This window comes from Protopterus annectens, chromosome 13.part0 (genome assembly GCF_019279795.1).
Source record: "Protopterus annectens isolate FY-2018-M chromosome 13.part0, PAN1.0, whole genome shotgun sequence".
Taxonomy (NCBI): domain Eukaryota; kingdom Metazoa; phylum Chordata; order Ceratodontiformes; family Protopteridae; genus Protopterus; species Protopterus annectens.
This window is the reverse complement of record NC_056747.1, coordinates 786,599,246-786,621,692: the sequence shown is the minus strand read 5'-3', so window position 1 is coordinate 786,621,692 and position 22,447 is coordinate 786,599,246. Positions and strand designations below refer to the sequence as shown.

At 38.5% G+C, this 22,447-nt stretch overlaps 1 protein-coding gene across 3 annotated transcripts in view; it reads right to left on the bottom strand.

Annotated features, from left to right (window-relative positions):
• Positions 1-22,447, bottom strand: part of SPECC1 (sperm antigen with calponin homology and coiled-coil domains 1) — an 894,647-nt gene that overhangs the window by 29,346 nt on the left and 842,854 nt on the right. For all 3 annotated transcript variants that reach the window (XM_044054506.1, XM_044054507.1, XM_044054508.1), the window contains 2 exons: positions 7,302-7,418; positions 7,118-7,177 (listed from right to left, as the gene is read on the bottom strand). In XM_044054506.1, the coding sequence (XP_043910441.1) occupies positions 7,118-7,177; positions 7,302-7,418 (177 nt within the window). The remainder of the gene's footprint in view (positions 1-7,117; positions 7,178-7,301; positions 7,419-22,447) is intronic.

Below are 22,447 nucleotides of genomic sequence, written 5' to 3'. Positions count from 1 at the left end.
TGTGCAGTCCCAGAGTTGGTGTATATAAGTTGAAGGGGGTGTGGGGGAATCACCTGCCCACATAGGGGGTTTCATATACATACACATACACCCACACACACACATATTATATATATATATATATATATATATATATATATATATATATATATATGTATAGGAGGAACCATCAAATACACCCAACGTCGACACACAAAACATTGATGTAAAAACATCAGAAAGGCAGACACTGACATGCAACTACACATATGATGAGAAATAGCCCTGCAACTTGCAAAAGTTAAAGAAATAAAAAAATAAAAACATATTTTTTTGCAGGGTAACAAGCCCTCCTTCAACTCCTATATCCCCTACTATTTATGTATACTAATCCCAAGAGCACAGAGACATGGAATAAGGACATATTCCCCACCACTTGCCCCCCCCCCCCCCCCGTATCGGAATTGTGCAGTCTTGGAAATCTGTCAACCAGCTACTTAGTTGATCATAAACGGTCTATTAAACAGCTGCTAACCAAACACATACTTGATCTTTTGCAGGAAACCCATCCTTAATCTTGGAGTAAAATTATACAGAGACCCTAAGTTCAGTGCTTAATTAAATAACTGAAATTATTGCATTATTCCATATTGCTGCTCTGTGTAACATGATACTATACAAATTTAGTACAAAGTGGTGTAATTGCATAAACAATGAATAATATTTTTTAGCTAAGCAAATATAGAGGGACTTTGACCTCTATATTTTAAAAAGTATTGTACTGCTACACGGATGGACTGTTGTCTTAATCAACTCTCATTCCATCAAGGCACATCTGTTCAGGATTACTTGAAAGAAATTAACTTTATTGATTTTTTTTTTTTATTTGGAGACAAAGATCTCCTGCCTCCATCTCCTGCACACCCTATTCATGAAGAAACACTGCCTGCCCCCTTTCTCTTCTATAAGAAACTTACAGGTCAACAAACTTCAGAGTAAGTTATATTTTATTATCATAGAACCTGCATTTGATTGGCTAGCTCTGACCAAATGGGCTTTGGTGAATCAATAGCCAGCTGACTGCATGTCCTATACAACACACAGAAATTAGCACATGGCTCAGTTCTGTATGTGATATTTGTATATCTTCAGGCTAGGTTGTCTAAAAAGGAAAAGCATGATGACAATATATTTTAAATAATATAAAATCACAGCTTAACAAAGCAAGATTCCTTTCAGGTCTTACAAGGACCTTTGGTTGAATTAAATGGAAATTTAGAGTTACACAAAATCTCTATTTTGTGAAATCCACTTTTATGTGGCATGATCACTGTCTTTCCTGTTGTGACTACTAAGCGTCAGTTATTTAAAAATCATCATTAGTAATACATTTAATAAATTTGAAGAAATTAAGAAAATGGATTGTATTTAGTCAAAGGGCTTGAGAATCATTATAAAATAATTCAGTTTGCTATTTCTGCAGCAACAGATATCAACAAACTATCTGATAATAACTAAAAAAGACCTCATAGTTAATACATCTCAAAAGCCAAATGAATTATACAGTATATGCAGTTAAGTGTCACATAGTTGGGTAGTAAAGCAGAAGAATGAATAGCAGCCTCATATCTGTAACCTATTATTACAATATTTTCTATAGCATCTCAAATGTTTAAGATAAATGTAACCTATATCACATTTTTATATAGCGTCACAAATGTTTAAGATAAATGTAACCTATATGACATTTTTATATAGCATCTCAAATGTTTAAGATAAATGTAACCTATATCACATTTTTATATAGCGTCACAAATGTTTAAGATAGATGCAATCTATGTTACAATATTTTCTATAGCATCTCAAATGTTTAAGATAAATGTAACCTATATTACATTTTTATATAGCGTCACAAATGTTTAAGATAAATGTAACCTATATGACATTTTTATATAGCATCTCAAATGTTTAAGATAAATGTAACCTATATCACATTTTTATATAGCGTCACAAATGTTTAAGATAAATGTAACCCATATCACATTTTTATATAACATCTCAAATGTTTAAGATAAATGTAACCTATATGACATTTTTATATAGCGTCACAAATGTTTAAGATAAATGTAACCTATATGACATTTTTATATAGCATCTCAAATGTTTAAGATAAATGTAACCTATATCACATTTTTATATAGCGTCACAAATGTTTAAGATAAATGTAACCTATATCACATTTTTATATAGCGTCACAAATGTTTAAGATAGATGCAATCTATGTTACAATATTTTCTATAGCATCTCAAATGTTTAAGATAAATGTAACCTATATTACATTTTTATATAGCGTCACAAATGTTTAAGATAAATGCAATCTATGTTACAATATTTTCTATAGCATCTCAAATGTTTAAGATAAATATAACCTATATTACATTTTTATGTAGCGTCACAAATGTTTAAGATCAATGCATTCTATGTTACAATATTTTATATAGCATGACAAATGTTTAAGATAAATGTAACCTATATTACAACATTTTTATATAGCGTCAAAATTGTTCAAGATAAATGTAATTTATATTACAATATTTTATATAGTATCAACAGTGTTTAAGATAAATGTAACCTATATTACAATATTTTATATAGTATCACAAATGTAACCTATATTACAATATTTTATATAGTGTCACAAATGTAACCTATATTACAACATCTTATATAGTATCACAAATGTAACCTATATTACAATATTTTATATAGTGTCACAAATGTAACTTATATTACAATATTTTATATAGTATCACAAATGTAACCTATATTACAATATTTTATAGAGAATCATTAATGTTTACAATAAATGTACAAGAAATTCAGATATTTTCAATGTGTTGAGCATGTATACTTTTTATGACAGGAGGTGCTTTCATCACTGTGTAATTTAGGAACTGAAGGAGACACTCAAGTAGGTGACATATGGTCAGGGGTACCTCTAGTCATTAAGGTAAATGGACCTAAAGCAGCAAGAATTCATTGCTAGGAGGGCATATTAAACATCTGGGATCTTACTACTGCATTGGCCATGTGATCGTATGTGTGAGAGATACCAGGTTAGATATGTCAGCCATAATACAGTGTTAAGTGACTGGTGGATAAAATGTAATGTGATACAAGGGCAGCCTTAATACTATGACGGCAGGCTGCCAGATGATGAATGTGTTGATAATGTGATACAGTTAACATTAGCCAACACTAGAAGAATATACCGGGTGTAGAGTGTTTCTAGACTGGTACAGAATATCCCTGTTAATATTCACAAAGGGATAGGCTTATAATATGGATGTCCTCATGTAGCCCAGTTCTGTTTTAGGAGCTGCTTAGCTTTCAACTACTAAAATGAGTGGTCTGGAAGTACAGATCTCACTGGGGCATTTTTGAGAAGAGTCGTCCAATTTCTAAAGAATATTTGTAAAGTTTTGTTTTTATAGAGTATTTACATATACATTTTGCTAGATACTTGAACTCCAAACCTATTACAGTGAAAGGGCCACAGTTTGCTTGTAACCATCACTAGTGTCTTACCTCTCCCATCTGACAGAAGTTTGAAAGAAGTTACCCTTTACTCACTTAGGTGAAAGGCACCATGTATACAGACCTCTGCTTTTACCACTACAGCTAAATATTTTGTTTGCACAGGTGTGGAAACAGCTTACTGTTATGGTCCTCCCTACAATCTTAGATAGAGGTGGATGTTTGATTGTGCTGTTAAAATGAAGTTAAAAAAAAAAACAGGTATTTTAGGGTCTTCTTACTTCTTATGCCAGCTTATACCAGATTCTGAATCTCTGGCTCTAGTTTCTTGTTCAAAGAATACCAGTAGAAATGTGATTGAATTCCTGTGTGATGCTCCACAGTAGAAATAATATTTGAGAATAAACAAATAGTTGTGGATTCCCAAGATAAAGAATATCCCTTTCAGAATTAGAAGAATCTTTAGATAAGTGGATGTAATCAGTGCCTAACAGTACAAAATTAATTTGTGTGGCTAATAACAAAAATAAAGTGTCAGATGAGAAATAGAAATATTACGGCTCAAACAATTGTTGTAGGCCAATTTCAGTAGAAGTAATATATCCGCATGGATCTAGTGAGCTCTGTGATGATTCCTCAGTGCCATATCCTTCGCAACAATGAGCCAAGAGGAATACTCCAAAACTAAATTACCTGGTGATGGAGTTCATTGATATTTTTTTTGTATTTAATATTTCATAAATGTAAAGCTGACATTGTACAATAAGGGATATTGTAGACTTAAGCCCTCTACTCCACATTTTTGGCATATTAGCAGCTCAAAGACTCACATAAATTGAAGTAAATACAAGATGCCAAAATGAATGTTCTGACTCTCTCTATAGGCTAGTTTATGTTCAGGGAATTATAGCTAGTAACTCTGTAGTAAGTATTTGAATGTCAGTAAAATTAATATGTATCAAATCAGTTGGATAAAATAAAGCTTAAGTATATCAAAAAGTGTAGACCACACGGTAATATCTTCAGGCACATTGTAAGTGCTGAGACAGTAAAATTAAATTATACTATTCTCCTGACTTTTCATTTTAGGGTAAGTGATATCAAAGCACTGGTTAAATCAATTTACAAGTTAGTAAAAAAAAAAATACTGAAACTGACACAGCTAAGATATGTAAACATATATTCCATCTCAGTTGAGTGCTTTCATCTTAAAGAAGTCTTCCTTACAAAAGTGCTCAGCTAAGTTGGGATAAACTTGGTATCTTGGTGAGCTGTGCCCATTTTGGGTTATTTATTTTTGCTGTTTGTTTTCCATAACATTTCTGGTACTTGATGTTTTTCAGAATGCCATTTGCAAGTAGGATGGAGGAAACAGCAAAGACAAATAATAAATGCATTTTCTTCTGTAATTTAAAATGCTATCTAAATTAATATTTGATTTCAGTAATAACTGCTTTTATATCAAGCTACTTTCCTTTCATATAATAGGAAAGGAGTTGCCTTGAGATTATTTTAATAACTAAGTTTTTGTCTTTGGTCATCGGATGTGCCTTTGTCACATTCCCACTAACAGCTTTTTCATCTTCCTAATGGGCTACAGCCACTACGATCTATGCTTAACATGGCTGTAGAGGGTCACATTACTCTGTAGGAATTAGGAATGGATGCTGGCTTCCTGGCAACACACCATGATCAGGAGAACTGCATACATTTTCTCCCCTTATTAAAGCACTGGTGCATTGTGTGTCTGCTTGCTTCATGTAGGCCAGTGCTCCATCACGTGACAGGACCTGATTTCTATGACAGATTCTATATGCTGAATTAAATGCCAAGACCTCCATCTCCCATCCAATGAAGTTAAGTTGTATGTTCAGCCTTCTCCACTGTGACTGGTCCTTCTTATTATTTCAAGCACATTTCCAAACCAAGGTTAGCAGATTATCGGACAGACTGACAGACATCTCCTGCACTGATAGCCAGCTGCCTGATGCTAACGTGTAGGACATGTAGCAAAGCACTATGCCTGACAACAGGCATTCCTCATTCTGCAGCTTCCCTCATTGCATTATTTGCACTGCAATATCATTGCTCACAACTCAACAACTGTCATGTTCCTGCCAATCAGATAAGGGTGATAAGCATGCAGTAAACTGCAACAAGTCTAAGCATAACAGATATCAGGCTAAGCACTGCACTGCTTTTCTTGCATAATCATCTTAAAACAGAGAAATTTGAGACTTTGAGGTTAGCTAAACAGAAAAAAAGTATTATTCCAAAACTAAAAGTTACAAATGTGACTGGCTTTCACAGAGGTAAGGTATCTGTTGACTTCATCAGCTACCTCGGCATTGTTCACTCTAGGCAGTCAATTTCAGTAGGTGGAGGTGGGAAAATATTTTCTTGGAAGTTAAATACCAGAGCTATTTTTTTGTTGTTTCTGTGGGAAAGGGCATTTTCTGGTGTTCTTGCTTCCTGAAAAAAGGCAGACGCAGTAGTTATTTCTGGGGGGGGGGGGGGGGGGGGGGCAAAAACACCACACGGTCTGAACATGTGCATGTCTGAGTGTGTGCGTGTGTGTGTGTGTGTGTGTGTGTGTGTGTGTGTGTGTGTGTGTGTGTGTGTGTGTGTGTATGTATGTATGTATGTCGATTTGCCATGATACCATGGCACATTTGCAGTATCATCCACTGAAGCCGCATTCATCGATTGCTCATTTGATGTAGCTAGTTAACACAACCAGTGCTCGATATCTATAGAGAAATTACTTTTTCTGCAAGGTACTTCAACCCACACCTCCATGCAGGGGAAGAAACTCCTCAGAATCCCCAGTATCTGATATTGAAATTCCAAATCACTAAATCCTAGAGATATTAAGGAATTTCTCTAAAGCAGTGAAGATGATTTTGGGCACCCAGGCAAGTCCATCTTTTTCCACAGGTATCTGTGAGCAGTGTAATGGATAACCACTACAGATGTGGCTGGGGGACAGAGAGAAGGAAACTGAGTCAGAGACATAGGGAAAGACTGTGAAGTATCCTATCTGTATCACTATAATTCAGCGACCACCAGAAAATAACAAAAATGAACATAAAACTAGAATTTGCTGCATCCCAAAATGTCATTTATTCTTATTTGCATCCAGTGATTATACTAAGTTTAAAAAAAAACAGTTAAAACACAGTTTTACCTACAGATTCTCTTTCTTGTGAATATGTGTGGTAATTTAAATTCAGATTTCCTAATAGTATTCCGTAGCATTCTACACAATGGCATAAGTTTACAAAAGGCACAGAATGATGCTGGATAAAAACATATCATTATCCAACTGAAGCACTACCAGTCAGCCACACAGGAGAAGCTCTGGCCAGAGAGCCACCAGCTTATACCATTACAGTCAACAGGCTTAGGGATTTGTGTGTAGCTTTTTAATGTTTTCTAATTCCAAGTTAAAACATGTGAAGACTGCATTTCAGGGTTTAATTGCATTGTGGTTTCTCATGGGAATCTGTATGTGCTGTAACAATTCATTGAGACTTTACACACTGCCTGAGTAGGCATCGATGTTTTCCATGCTGTCATTCCTTCTGCAGAAGACACTCACCAGTGCAGTGTTGATACCAACGCTCTCTGCTGCTTGGAATGCCAGTGTAATATTCCGTTTCTGGAAAAGAAAACAAGTAGAGATTATGAATTTCCAGTATGTCAGTCTGGGATGTAACAATACTGGCTGCTCACATGTGACAAAGATGAAGTCACTATGAACAAGCAATAGGAAATACACTCACCTTGTCCTGCGTGCTGAGCTCTTGATAAGGGATGTGTGCAGGAAGGTAAGTGTGTAGCAGGGCACAAAGAGCTAGCCCATCTCCCCAGCTACTGCTGAAATTTGTGATGTCGATATTCTGGAAGGCAGAAACAAAATGCACAGTTCATACATTTCATTAGTTCAGCAGAAAAACGCAAGTGTGTGGAGGAAGGCTTGCTTCCTCAGATGAAGACGTGAACTGTTTACTCTGTCAAATAGAACTGTGATATTATAATGGATAGAGCTATAGTGCACCACATTCATTATATTATGAACCCCTGGGAATAGCACTTAAGACAATAAGAAAAACTCTGCGTGCATTGATTACCTTAGTTTTTTGAGGTACCGAGGATAAACATTTTGACTCACAACTGCAAGTCAAGAAGAGTTGAAGAAAAAAGGATGTTTGAAACCTGAATCTGCAATAAATCTTGCCAGCATAAAGTTTTTTTTTATAGAGGACACTAACCAATACATTTCTGTATTAATGCACATATGGCACTAGCAATGTTGCAACAATGTCTGCTAATTATTCTGTCTCTGCGATGTCACACTATCACTATAAGAGGTGACACAGTGTCACTTACAGTTCTGACAGTATAGCAGCCACAGTCTAACATGCCCAGGTCCGTGTATTTCAAAAATCACAAAAGAAGGAACAAACCACACTAGGATCAATGTTCAAGGTTAGCGTTTTCGTTTACTAAGTTAAGCAAACTTCTTCAGACAAATGAAAAAGACAAACAGATGCATTTAAATAAATTCACAAATCATTACATCATTTCCTTTTCACAAAGAACAAGCCTCCAATTAAAGTACCAAACCACTTCAAAGAACACCTCAATAAAAATTCAAAGACATATATGTGTGTATTAAAACAATACATCAATTCAATTAAAACATTTAGACATGTTTATAACATCAAAAGTTATATAAAATATCTAAAAAATTTATATATTTATAAAATGTATACATACACATATAGAAAACCCCACGTCATCTCCTTGAGAATTATTACAAAAGGGAGAAAAATAAATTAACATAGTTATAAATAAGGCATATCTATAGCCTTATCTCATCGAGGCCTTCAATTTCAAAATGCTTTTAATAGATACCGAGTCATTTAAACCCAGAAAAAGTAAAGCATTCAGCTAAAGCTGCCAAATAAGCACTTTTTCATCAAGCTTCAAATCTTTAGGTCTGCCCCTTATGTTATCATATATTTTCTCAATAACCAGGAATCTAAACTCATGGTTAGGGAAAGTACTGAAGTGTCTAGCCAAGGCATTATTCAAGTTCTTTTTATCAATTGCATATAGATGCTCATAAATTCTACTTTTGAGGGGCCTTTCTGTTTTACCCACATAAAAAGTGGGACATTTCAAGTATGAAGTCAAATAAACAACCCTTCTTGTATTGCAATTGAATTTACCCTTGATGTAATACTTTTTCTCTTTTACAACAAATGAAGTGACAACATTAATGTATTTACACCAACGGCAAGCCTCGCATTTAAACATGCCACAATGTGGTAAATGACATCCTGGGGCAGTACTCTCAAGAACACTTTTCAAATTCTTTCCCTGTCTGAAAACCACAAAGGGAGAATCACCCAGATGATTTCTAATCGATATGTCATCGAGAAGAAAAAAACAATTTTTGAAAATAATTGATTTCAATAAAGGGGCATCAATAGAAAAAGAAGTGATGAAACTCAATCTAGCTATATCACTATTAGATGGTGAACCTGAACAGCTAGAATTAGTAGAAATCTCATTCGAGCCCGCTGACACAGCTAGAATTAGTAGAAATCTCATTCGAGCCCGCTGACACAGCTAGAATTAGTAGAAATCTCATTCGAGCCCGCTGACAGTCAAATTTCAAAAGACTGAAAAGTCACTTGATTGAAACCCATAACACTGAACCCATAATACTCAATTTCAACATACTAAATTTTAAACTGGACCATATAAAACCAGACTAGGTGGGCGGCTATGCCACCCACACACCCCCAATATGGGGGGCTGTGCCCCCCACCCCCCCTAACTATATATACTAACTCCAGGATCACACTAGTCTGGTTTTATATGGTCCAGTTTACAATTTGTATGTCAAAATTCAGTCTTACGGGTTTCAGTCAAGTGACTTTTCAGCCTTTTGAAATTTCTGTCTTATGGTTTCAGTCAAATAATAAGAGTCACAACTGGCTTACCATTGCTGAAATGGACAATATCTTATCTATGGGCAATGAGATTTGCAGTAGTTGACCCCTATATCTCCCTTTTATAACCAGACTCCTGGTTTTTACTGTCAGTGACCCGTGTCATCCAAATGAAAGGATAGAATTTATTGAGTGGTTGACCCACACCAGAATGGAGATCATATTTCTACTGAAGGCATAACAGATGAGTGTGTGTCATCAAAGAACCATGTAGTCTTGCTCCTGGAAAGTTTTGTCTTCTTCTTCTTCTTGCAAAACTGGGCAGTGGCAGAGTGTGACAGAAATGTCTGGGTGAACTGCAATGGAAGCTGCTAATGAAGCTTTATATAAATGTAAGGACAATTATTTAACTTTCAAAAGGCTGCTCTCCCACAACAAATCATTCTAGTATTTACTAGCGGTGATATTATAGCTAGGGTAAGAATGATAAACTGAGCAACAATAATGCATCCGCCAAAATGACTTGGGTTTGAATCCCACAGCCTTTGTTTGTGCCCTGCATGATTGGAAGCCTGTGTAACAGTAAACTGTTCACCCTCTATGGTATTTCCAGGCCACCCACCCCAAACAAAATATGTCCCCCTCTCCTAACATTACTAAAAGAAAAAATCCAAAAATGAACATTCCCTGGTGGAAAGCTACAGTGTTTTGGGATATGTACACAGTGACTATTCAAAATGCTGAAGAAATGGGGATAAACGTACAGAAAATTTTACATTTTTTCAGGTCTCATTAAAAACTCCTCTCATATCCTCAGAATGAGCTACATAATAGTAACAAAGGAAATGAGCACACAGTTTTCCAGAAGAATAGTAAGAAATGCCTAGGAAGCCATGCACAGAGATTCATATTAATGTATCCTTCATTAGGCATCTTGGTTTATAGCCCACCCAATCTGCCTGAGAGTGTCATTTCACTGTTTTCCTACAAGTCTGTTTGTCTTTACACATAACCTTCAGGTTTCCTTATGATGCTCCTATACATTCTTAAATCCTACGATTGTTCATTTTAAATCCAGTGATTGTTTCACTCTCCATCATTTCCTATAGCAGGATGCTCCATTTATCAATTGCTGTATCTGTGAGCTCAGAATTGTATTCCACATGCCCGCTCCTCAACTGATAATAATGTGAACTGATGTGAGGACTTTTTGTTTTAAAGCATCTTTATTTCACAGCACCTACATAATGAAAAAACAAAAAGTGCACAGATCTGGCATCATTAGTAATTCCTCAGGGGAATGTAGTCAGAGCTGATCACAATATACATCACAGTTTGTGTGGACACAGTAAAGTGATATTTTATAAAATTACACTTTTTTGTCACTGCCGTTGAACAGAAAGGGAAAGAAAGGAAAAGATGAAGTCTTGGAACAACAGCTGAAAGCTTATAAATGGCTGGAACTTCAAAACCAGAGAAATAAATAAATATTCATGCTAAAAAGAGCTTTCTGCAATTCCTGATAATAATGTAAAATTAAACATGAAGCAATGATGTCAAAGAAAAGATTCAGGGGATTAAATGGTAATCCTACTAGTCAAGGAAGGCAAAAGGCTGTGCAGTTAAGGTTAATTAGGAAGGTACAGGCTATGTATAATAGCAGGACATTTAAAAAGGCACGCACACATATTAGCCTGAGAAATAAACAGTTATCGAAGGAATTCCTTGTATTCACAAAAGTGAGAATGTATTGAGACTTAACATTCTGCACTATATTTGAGCATAAATAGAATCTCTGTATATGATTTACATCAGAGGCTAGCATGCAAGTCATAAGAAGGAGAAAAACAGGAAATTAGATGGGCTCCCCTCAGAATGTTAGAAAGCTTTCCAAGAAAAAGCTGGTTTCTGATTGCAAATTCTGCAAGATTAGTGATGCAATAAAAGTGTACCACCCATAGAGTCAAACAGTGACCCTGGTGATAGCCTTACTGAGCAAGAACCTCAGACTAAACCTGCATTGAGGACCCAGTTCCATGCTTAACATTTTCAACTGCATATTCTTACAAATGTCTAAAATAGCGACGTGGCTTCCTGATCTGATGTGTTGGATGGCTGTCAAAGAGACGCTGTCAGGAGAAAATCAGTAAGATGATTAGTGCCCCAAGTTCAGTGCTGGGACTGGTTCCATTTTTTATATTTTTGTAACTGATATCACAGTGGGTTTGGACAGCAAGATCAACATATTTTCTATAGCTTACAGTTCCAGTGGAGTGGCTCAGACTGGGGGAAACAATGATCCTTAATCTGACTCAGACAATGGGAAAGAGCAGTGGTAAATGCCAGCAGCATGCTGGGGTGCAAAGCCTGAGGTTTGGATTCTAGACATATTGAAGACGTCCTTCCAGTGCATGTGGCATTTGTAAGTCTACACCTACAGTATTGTGTACAGTTATGAAGGCCATAAAGGTGAAGGAAGGGAAATTAGACTTGCAGAAAGCATGCATTGTAGGGTTATGGAATAGGATGAAAAGAGTTGTCTGGGAAATGAAAAAAAAAAATATATATATATATATATATATATATATATATATATATATATATATATAAAGTAAGTTGTTTTATTTCTGGATTCATCGTTTCTTATCAAATTAATTTATTTTATTTTATTTTATTTTAGTTATCCTTTGTTGACAGGGTTAGTCCCACTAGGCTAGGAATTTATTTTTAGTGGTTACCCAAGGTGGTATTCATACCACTAGAGGAAAACATTGTCCAGGGCATAAGGAGGTTTCCTCTATTCATTCTAATAGGTGGTATGTGATCTTTTACATCCACTGGAACTACAACCAACTCAGACATATGGGGTCTTGATTTAAAATCTCATCTGCAGAACAGCCAAAGCTGTATTTGCAAACTGTTTCTATAAAGTTAATTAAAAAAAAAAGTTTTTGCACAACTGGCAGTGCTCCACAGATTCCCCACTCTTCCAAATCCTGAATCAAGGCTCATGAGTTTAAGAATGCATATGCTGGTTCAGATGGACAACACAGTTATATTATTTGGTGCTAGCCGTAGATGTAAAATATGATGACTATAGACAGTGATAGATTAGGAAAGATAGATTTCATTCTTCAAGCTTTGGATAAGACCCACTACTTTGCAAACTTTGCCTGGCTAAAACTACCAGTGTGCAGAGACCTTCCACTTGGTACCATGGGTACAAGTTATTCTTTCAGTTCTTTTACTGGGTGTCCTCGCCCCCAGTTTGCTGCATAGCTCTGTCAGATGTAGTCCATTGGCAGCTGCAGTCCTTGCAAAGTCACAAAGTCATTAATATTTCTCAACCGTCTAGGACAAGGTGATCACTAGTTCACTTTCCTGAAACAGGATCCCTTTTCTGGAAGAACCTTCCTACTGAACTTCAGGATTCTGTCAACCTTCCAAGTATTCAAAGGAAGCTGTGATACTTCTCCAAGAATCAATCAAGCTGTCACTGTGGTGGAATTTTCTAAGGCTAAGGACAGGGTCTGTGTACTCCAAACAGTCTTCAAGGAATTTGTCATCAGGTAGATAAGCAAATGTTGGAGATCTGATGGGGAAGGAAGACATAACTTGGAACATATATTTTGGGAGTGTAATGAGATGGCAAATTGTAAAAGTTCTCTACAATGTACTCTGTCAGAAATATTTGGGGAGCAATTGGGTGTAACTAAAGAAATTATTTTGAGCTGGGTGTGACGCCCCTGCACTGGCCCAGTAATCAAGGAGCCTCATTCCTCACCACTAACACCAGTGAGGGATGTGCACATTGGGAGGATGACATGTACACAAACAGTAAAGTACAATTTCCCTTATGAACAGACAGAGATCACAGTCCATCTGGGGCTGGTTTCTCTCTCTTTTTCCAGATTTAGAAGCTTGCCTGAGACAGGAAGTCATAAAACAATTACCTTGGAAACCTGTAATTACCTCTGTTTCCAGACAATAGGAAAGCCTACAACTCTAGACATTGTGTCTGCTTTGAGCTGAAACAGAGATAACAGAGTCATAACCACGTTTCGCTTATTTTCATAGAGTTTGCAAGTTAGCTCTGTATATTCCAGCCTTTGCCATAAACACATACATTTGCATAGGCATGTAGTTTATACACATTTCTGCTCTTTTCTAGCAGGGTACACTGTGGTTACAATCTTGAAGCTCGGCACATAACATACAGTTTTCTTACATTTCTAAGGCAAACATACAAATCATGTTACTGTTCACAAATGACATAGAATTATTTACAAAATTCTATCTAGCTGGGCTGGCAGCCTTCAGAATCCGCCCCCCCCCCCCACCCCAAGAACTCAAGCTAGTTTTTCAAGTGACGCTTGAGAAACGTTGCTTGAGAGGGTTGAGCCTATCTAGGAAAACCTTACCCAGTTCCCTGTCTTGAAAGCCCATCTGCATTGGCATTGCTAACCCACTGTGGTGCTGCACTGTCATATCATATGCTTGCAATCCTAGGCTCCACCTTAGCAACTAGGCATTTTGCTGGCTGGCTCGATGTAATCATGTTAGGGGATTGTGATCTGTAACTACAGTGAATTTTCTTCCATACAGATAAGGCTGAGGTTTCTGCAGTGTCCACACTATGGATAGACATTCATTTTCAACAGCTACATAGCATTCCTCCCTGAGTTGGAGCCGATGATTTAGATAAACCACTGAGTGCTTTCTCTCTCTGAAGAACTTTGGCTAAGTACAGCCCCCACCCCATGGTTTGAAGCATCCACCTGCACAACAAATTTATTGCTGTAATCTGGACTGGCTAACACAAGGGTCCTCCCAAAGCTCCTTTAAGCTTCTGGAATGTCTGCTGACATGCTGGGGTCCACACTATCTTATCTGGCCTGTTTTTCCTTGTCAGGTTGGTGAGGGGAGCAGCTATGGTACTATAACAGTAGATGAACCTTCTGTAGTACCCTGCTGTCCCTAAAAATGCCCTCACCTGCTTTTTGGTAACAGGTACAGGCCATGCCTGAATGGCTTCCACTTTGGCCAGTTCTGGCCTGATTTTACCACTCCCCACTCTATGTCCCAGGTAGGAGACCTCTGCCATACTCACCTGACATTTGCTGGGCTTGATGGTCAACCCTGCCCTCTGTAGTCTGCCCAGCACCTCCCTGACATGCCGAAGGTGATCTTGTCAGGACTGACAGTAGATGGCAATATCATCTAGGTAAGCAAGGGCAAAATCTCCTGCCCCTGCTAGGATATGATCTACCAGCCTCTGGAAAGTCACTGGGTCATTTTTCATCCCAAAGGGCATCTTTGTGAACTCATACAAGTCAAAAGGAGTCACAAAGACTGATCTCTCCCTAGCATTGGGAGTCAATGACACCTGCCAGTAACCATTGGTAAGATCAATGGTGGTAAGATACTTAGACCCACCCAGCTGTTCTAGGGCTTTGTCTGTCATATGCATGGGGTAAGCATCTGACTCTGTGTGACTATTTAATTTCTTGTAGTCCACACAGAACCTGGTGCTGCCATCCTTCTTTGGCACCCGTACCACTGGGGAGGCCCAGGGACTACTGGAGTCCTGAATTACCCCTTTTTCCAACATTTCCTGTATCTCCTCCCTCAGAGTCTTTTTGACTCTCTCAGGCACCGTATAAGGGGCCTGCCAAATAAGCCTTTAGGGTCCTGTATCCACATGGTGCTGCACCTGGTTTCCCAGTGAACATATCCCCAAACTCCTGTAACACTGCTCATATTTCTCGAACCTGGGTAGGAGATAGCTGCTGGGACATTGCTTCCCCTTCCACTGATGTATCAGTCCAAGCCTCACTGAGGAGATCAGTCAGCAAATCTCCCTCAGACTCCTCCTGCAATCCACTGTAAATACTCAGCACATGGGTCTCCCTATCATGGTAAGGTTTCAGCATGTTAACATGGTACAATTTGCGCCCCTGCCTCCTGCCTAGCAGTTCTACCATGTAGTTAACATCACTGACCTTCCTTACCACTTTGTATGGTCCCTCCCAAGCTGCTTGCAGCTTGACGTGTCTAACAGGAACAAGAACCATTACCTGCTGCCCTACAGCATACTGTCTAGCTCGAGTATTCCTGTCATACCAGACCTTTTTCTGCTGTTGGGCTTCTGCCAGAATCTCCTGGGCCATGCCCATGAGTTCCCTGAGTCTTGTCTTGAGGTTTAGGACATATGCCACAACAGACTCCTTTTGGGATTCACACTCACCCACCCACTCATCTCGAATTAAGTCTAGAGGCCCCCTCACCCTATGCCCATACAGCAACTGAAAGGGTGAAAAACCCGTGGATTCCTGGGAAACCTTTCTGTAAGCAAACAACAGATGGGGCAAATATTCATCCCAGTCCCTCTTAAACTTGTTTGCAAATGCCCGTAGCATCATCCTGAGTGTAGAGTTTAACCTCTCAACAAGACCATTAGTCTAGGGATGGTAGGGGGTGGTCTTTAGGTGCTTCACCCCACAGTACTTCCACAGACAAGCCAGCAGGTCTGACATGAAATTGGCACCTCTGTCAGTCAGTATTTCTTTTGGGAAACCTACCCTGCTGAAAATCTCTAACAGAGCATTTGCCACCTTTTCTGCCTCAATGGAGGAGAGAGCCACTGCCTCACGGTATCTCATAGCATAATCTACTACCACTAGGATATACTTTTTCCCTGTAGAACCTGGGGCACTCAGAAACCCCACAATATCCATAGCTACCCTCTGAAATGGCTCCACAGTCACAGGCAAAGGCATCAAAGGAGCTTTCGCCTTGTCTACCTTTTGGCGCTGCTCACAGGTCCTGCAATACCCTGTTACATCTCTGGAAATTCCAGGCCAATGGAAGTTCTGCATAATACATCTCTTTGTACATTTTATGCCCATATAACCTGCAAAGGGAATATCATGGGCTATGGCTAGAAGTGCCAGATGGTAGGCTCTAGGCACTACCAACTACTGTATTCTCTCACCCTCTATCCCTCCCTCAGGAGTCCACTCTTTATACAGTAACCCTTTGTCCCAGTATATAGATCCCCCTTCCCTTGAGAATCAGGTACCTCACTAGCTACCTCTCTCAGCCCTTGTAATGTAAGGTCTGAGAGGTGAGCCTGTCTCAACTTTGTAACCCTTCCCAGCTCCCCTTCCACAGGAAGTCTGGTATCCTCTGACAGTGGTGCCTCACTGTCAGCCTGGGTACTACTACTCACCTCTCCCCTTGCAGTCACTCTGTCCAAGGGAACATCAGTATCCACAAGCAGCTGTGGCTCACCTTCAGTCTCACTGGTACAGGGTAGCTCCCTCCCTGAAGTAACCACCTCACCAGTCCTGTTTGCAAGTGTGTGGCCTGCCTGGGTCTCCCTCAGGCTACCGGACCCACATGCTTGTCTCCAAGCCTGACTGAGTGTAACTGCATAAACACATGGTACTGCATTATCAAAATCATTCCCTATCAGGACATCTGCAGGGATATCCTCAAACACTACTTACTTTTTGAAAAATGTTTCTAGTTTGTTACATGAATATTTGAAAAAATATGTTTTGAGTACTTCTTCCTATATTAGAGATAGCCAAGACTTTTTGGATAAAATTAAGGGTATTACTTGGAATGATACCATGTACTGGTTGTGTATGGATGTTAAAAGTCTCTACACTAATATACAAACAAAACAATGAGGCAAGATGCCTGAAGATACTGGCAACCAACAAAAATCAGGTACAGGCACCAAAAGGAGGTCCACAAAGTCACGTACCAAGCAGTAGTCAGAAGCAACAGTCGTTTATTCAAAACATAAACGCAACACTCCCCACAGCATTTTCGTCAACACGACTTCTTCAGATGTATGAATAAATGCATCACAAGTTGCTACTTCCTCTTTTAAACCCCATGATCCCTTAATTACATAATTATTTAATGAATTAAAACTAATGCAGTTAAAGAAATAGATCATAAAAGCAGTTTAAAACCAACCTGACATGTTCCTATATAAATACTAGCATGTCAATGCATGAATATACAAATATATAAATATAGGAATAAGAGTATTTAAATATATAAATATAAATGCTTAAATGTGTGTATATAAATATATATATATATATATATATATATATATATATATATATATATATATATATATATATATATATATATATATATATAAATGCATTATTAAATTCTTTAATCAAAATAAATTACATAAGTAAACCTGTATAATAAAGTGCATGAAGTAACATTCACCTAAATACAACATGAATAGGCTAAAGGCATATACATTTCATTAAACATATATTAAAAACATATTGCAGCATTGTCATAAAACAGAGACCACACAAGTTACAATTTTGCAGCTCTCATTTTCAATATAGGGGCAATAGATAAATGTTCATTAAGCCCCGGGGTCCTATTAGCCTCTAAAAGCAGTTGCCAATATAGTTCCCTTACCTTAATCCTGGTCTCCCAGGGACCCCCCCCTCTCACATCCTGGTCCACCTTTTCAAGCACAAAAATACCCATCTTGCCTGTGTGCTTGCTAAGGTATGTTTGTAAAGTGCGTTGTTCTCTGCACTAATATAAGACATAATGTAGGCGTGCAAGCTTTATTTCATTTTTTGGATGACTCACCTATGTCTCACTTCCTAATGGACCTGGTTCTTTCTTGCTTAAAGAATAATTTATTCACATTTAATGGGAACATTTTTCACCAATTGCAGGGTACAGGTATGGGGACAGCCTTTGCCCCCATGTATGCAAATTTGGTGATGGCAAAATTTGAGGAAGAATATATTTATCCCCATCATTTCTATAGATCTGAGATGATTGTATACTTTAGATTTATAGATGATTTGATCTTCTTGTGTAAAGAGAGGAATGGGGATACACAGCTTTTTGTTAATGACCTACAATCTAATAATATGGGTCTTCAGTTTGATGGAGTGCAGCTGGGTTCCCGGGTCAGTTTCCTTGACATCCAGTTGGATGGTCTGGGGACTGGTATACACAGAAATTTTGATCAAAGAAACATATTTTTGTATGGGGGTAGTTGCCACCCCCAACATTTAATTTCTGTACTACCTTATAATGAATTTTTGAGAATTAATAGGTTGTGTAGTACTGATTATTTATTTGATAAGGAAATACTTGAGGCTTTACAGTGTTCATTAGTAGAGGTTATGACATAAATATTGTGACATAGACTAAGCAAAAAATCATCAAAATGAGATATGGGAGTAATAATGCTAATACCATTCAGAGAAATGGGAATAATTCTTTAAGTGGTTGGGATAAGAGGACTAAAAGCATGTCTCATCATAGCACCATCTATTTACAGACTTTGCAGAATGAAAAAGATAAAAAGGATAAAAATGAAATTTATTTTGTGACAACATTTAATATAATTACAGATTTAGTGGTTAAGAAAGTTTGGCAATTTTGGCCTATGATTTTGCGGGACAGATATTTGAGGGAAGTGTTGTCCAGCCATATGAACATTTCGTATAAAAGAGCTAGAAATGTGTCTGACATGGTTGTTCATAGCCACTTAGTTCCACCAGATGTCAGTATAACTAGGAATGTTGCAGTTGGTAAGGGTACAAAACCTTGCAATAAATAGGTTCATAGGTAGGTACTAGGCTATTGGCCCTAGGGCCTATATAAGCCTAGCCAAAGGTACCCTGGCTTTCGCCACCCAAGAAAATTATTTTCCTGTGCCACTGTCGAGCAGAGCCACAGAAGTGATCCCTGGGGTGAATTTCCTATCTCCCATCCAATCATCAAGATTTTTTTTGAAGAATGCTAATGAGGAGCTTTGTTTGATATAGATAGGTAGTTGGTTCCAGAGTATGGGAAGTCTCTGGGACAGGAATCTATCCCTCCAGCATGTTCTGTTTATTGTGGTGATGAGGTTTAGGTCCCTAGAGCATGTAGCTCGTAGGGATTGGGATTTCTTTAAGTGGAGCATGTCTAAAAGCTCTGGGTTTGACATAGCTTTGTGTGTTAGACAGAGATCGTCTCTGAGTAGACGATATGTAATGGAGTAAAGCTGCAGTTTTTTGAGACGGTCTGCATAGGGCATCTCTTTGAGGCCGGTAATCCTCTTTGAGAGGTATTTCTGTGGCCTTTCCAGTTGTTGTAGATGTCTTGTGAGGTACATACCAAAAGGGGCATTGTACTCTATAATTGGTCTAATGAATGACGAGTAGAGGGGAACAATGACCTCTTTTTCCCTGGATGAGAAACCTTTTGTGATGAGGTGTGCCACATAGAAGGATTTCCTGACTACTGTGGTGATGTGATTATCAAAGGAGAGACTACTGTCCACCTGTGTCCCAAGGTCTCTTATCACACTTTCGGTGTTAAGTAGAGTACCACCTATGTGGTAGTTCATGGGTACTGAGTTTTTACCAAAGGGAATGACAATGCACTTTTTGGCATCGAGCTTGAGGCCATGGCTTTGACACCGGGCATCTGTCTCAGCAAGGCCCATTTGTAAGATGTCCACATCTTTTGGAGTTTTGATTATGGCTCCTAGTTTGCAGTCATCTGCGAACTTCATTAGCCTAAGACCTTCTGTGTTGGCCTGTACTTCAGAGAAGTAGATACCAAACAGGAGAGGACCCAGAACTGAACCCTGTGGTACTCCACTTGTCACTGGTCTGAAGCTGGATTTGGAGTCTGCTACTTTCACAGTTTGGGTTCTGTCAGTGAGCCAGTTGGCAACCCATCTTGTGACATAGGGATTTATACCTAGTTTAGTGAGTTTATCTATAATTCCAGAGTGGGGGATGGTGTCAAAAGCCTTGGTGAGATCTAGATAGGCTGTGTGAACCACCTTACCCTCATCTACGGCTTTGGTGACTGCTTCAAAGAAGTCTATCAGGTTTAGGAGACATGATTTGCCTTTTACAAACCTGAACTGGGTGGGGTCCTGAGTTTGGAGATTACCAATGTCATTGTTTATAAGTTCCATGATGATACACTCCATAGCCTTGCAGACCAGGCTCGTTAGGCTAAATGGGCAGTAGTTTCTGGGGTCTGTGGTGGCTCCCCCTTTGTGGAGTGGGATAACTGTCACTGTGCGCCCTTCAGTGGGCACATAGCCTGAGGTAAGGCTATGATTGAACATGGTACTTAGGTGGGGTGCCAGTTCATTCTGTAGTTCATGTAGAACACAGCCTGTGATGTCGTCAGGATAGTGTGTTTTTTACCTGTGCAGCCGTGATTACAGGAACTTTGCATTCTTCTGGTATAGAGATGGGCCCTTTAGGGGATGACAGAGGGGTAAAGTTAGCACTGAACCTATCTGCGAGGATGTTGGCAATATCTGTTGGTTCTGTATATTTAGTGCCATTGTGCTGTAACTCAGAGCAGGTCTGAGTGTTGCCATTGAGGTTCTTGACATAGCTATAGAATGCTTTGTGGTTGTCTTTAGAGTCAGTGGTGATTTTGTTTTCATAACTAGCTTTGGAGGATTTTATGAGGGATCTCAGCTTCTTACTGAAGCTGACCAGGGAGTTTCTCCAATCATGGGATTTTACTCTTTTTTGCAACAGTTTCTTTCTTCTGTTGTAGAGTTTGTTTATGGCAGGGGACCACCAGATTGGCTTCCTTTTTTTGGAGGATAGCATCTTGGTTCTGTTAGGGATTGCATGATCCATGCACTCATGTAAGTGCTTATAAAGTGCATTTGTGTAGGATTCAGCAGTCATACCTCTATTGTCCGTCAGCATGGGTGTCGTGAAGTTTGCCACTTCTGTCTTAAGAAGCGTGAAGTTGGCTTTGGAGAAATTTTTTACTGTGGTTTCCCTAATGGGGGGTGGGGGAGGGATGTGGATGTCTAAGGTGATTAGCTTATGGTCGGATCTGACCAACGAGGAACTGACCTCTGGTATGGAGCACCGGTTGCCCATGTTGGTAATATGCTCTATTTGTAAACAATTGGTTGACTTTTTTCCATATATTAATAGTTTTAGGTTTATGGCTAGTGGTGAATATATGTGTAAGACTGAAGGCATTATATATGCCTTAAAATGTGCATGTAATTTATACTATATTAGGGAGACTTCTAGGAGTCTTAAGGTGAATCTTTAAGAACATATTAGGGATATAAGAAATAAAAAAATGGATAGTCCCCTTGGGGGCCATTTTATGTCCTTCCATCACTCTAACCCTGAATTTCTTAGGGGTTGTGTTGTGTGTTGGAAAAAGTTGAGGTATGTTTAGGTGAGTGTACCAAGTTAAATGAGAAACTTTTAAGGAAGGAAACATTTTTTATTTTAAAATATGGTACTTTGGAGCCTTTTGGACTCAATAAAGAGTGCAATTGGAAGTATGTGATTTAATTAATTTTTATTGAATAATTGTTTAATTGATTGTTAGTGATGTTTTTTGATTATTTAAAGCTAGATGTACGTGTAATTATTTCACTCTTAGAAGGCTTGTTGGCCGAGGCGGTAAGGATTTTATTAAACTTTGGATACCTGTGGACCTATGGCTTTTTGTTGTTTTTTATATCCTCAAACACACCTACTTGCTGGCTTCCTTTTCCACACTCCCTGTCAAAGTGAACCCTAGCCAAAGGTATTTGGAATGAGGTCCCTCCCAAAGCTCTGACTGAAGTAGACTGCCCAGGCAAGTAGTACTCCTCTGTAAGCATTGCAGGTTTCACAATGGTTATGTCAGAGACTGTGTCTCTCTATGCCATGGTCTCTTTGCCATTCACTAAGATAGGATATAACCTCTTGTGGTAGTTTGGTACCCTTGTTGTCTCAAGACAACCTACTGTTGGTATTTTGTCATTCCCACTTACTGGCTCTCCCACCTTTTGTACCCCACCTTGCCTCTGTGGACATCTATATGCTACATGGCCACACTGGTTGCATTTAAAACATTTAACCCTAGGTCCTGGGCATGTACTTGGACTAGTGACTTCCCCTGATACTGGA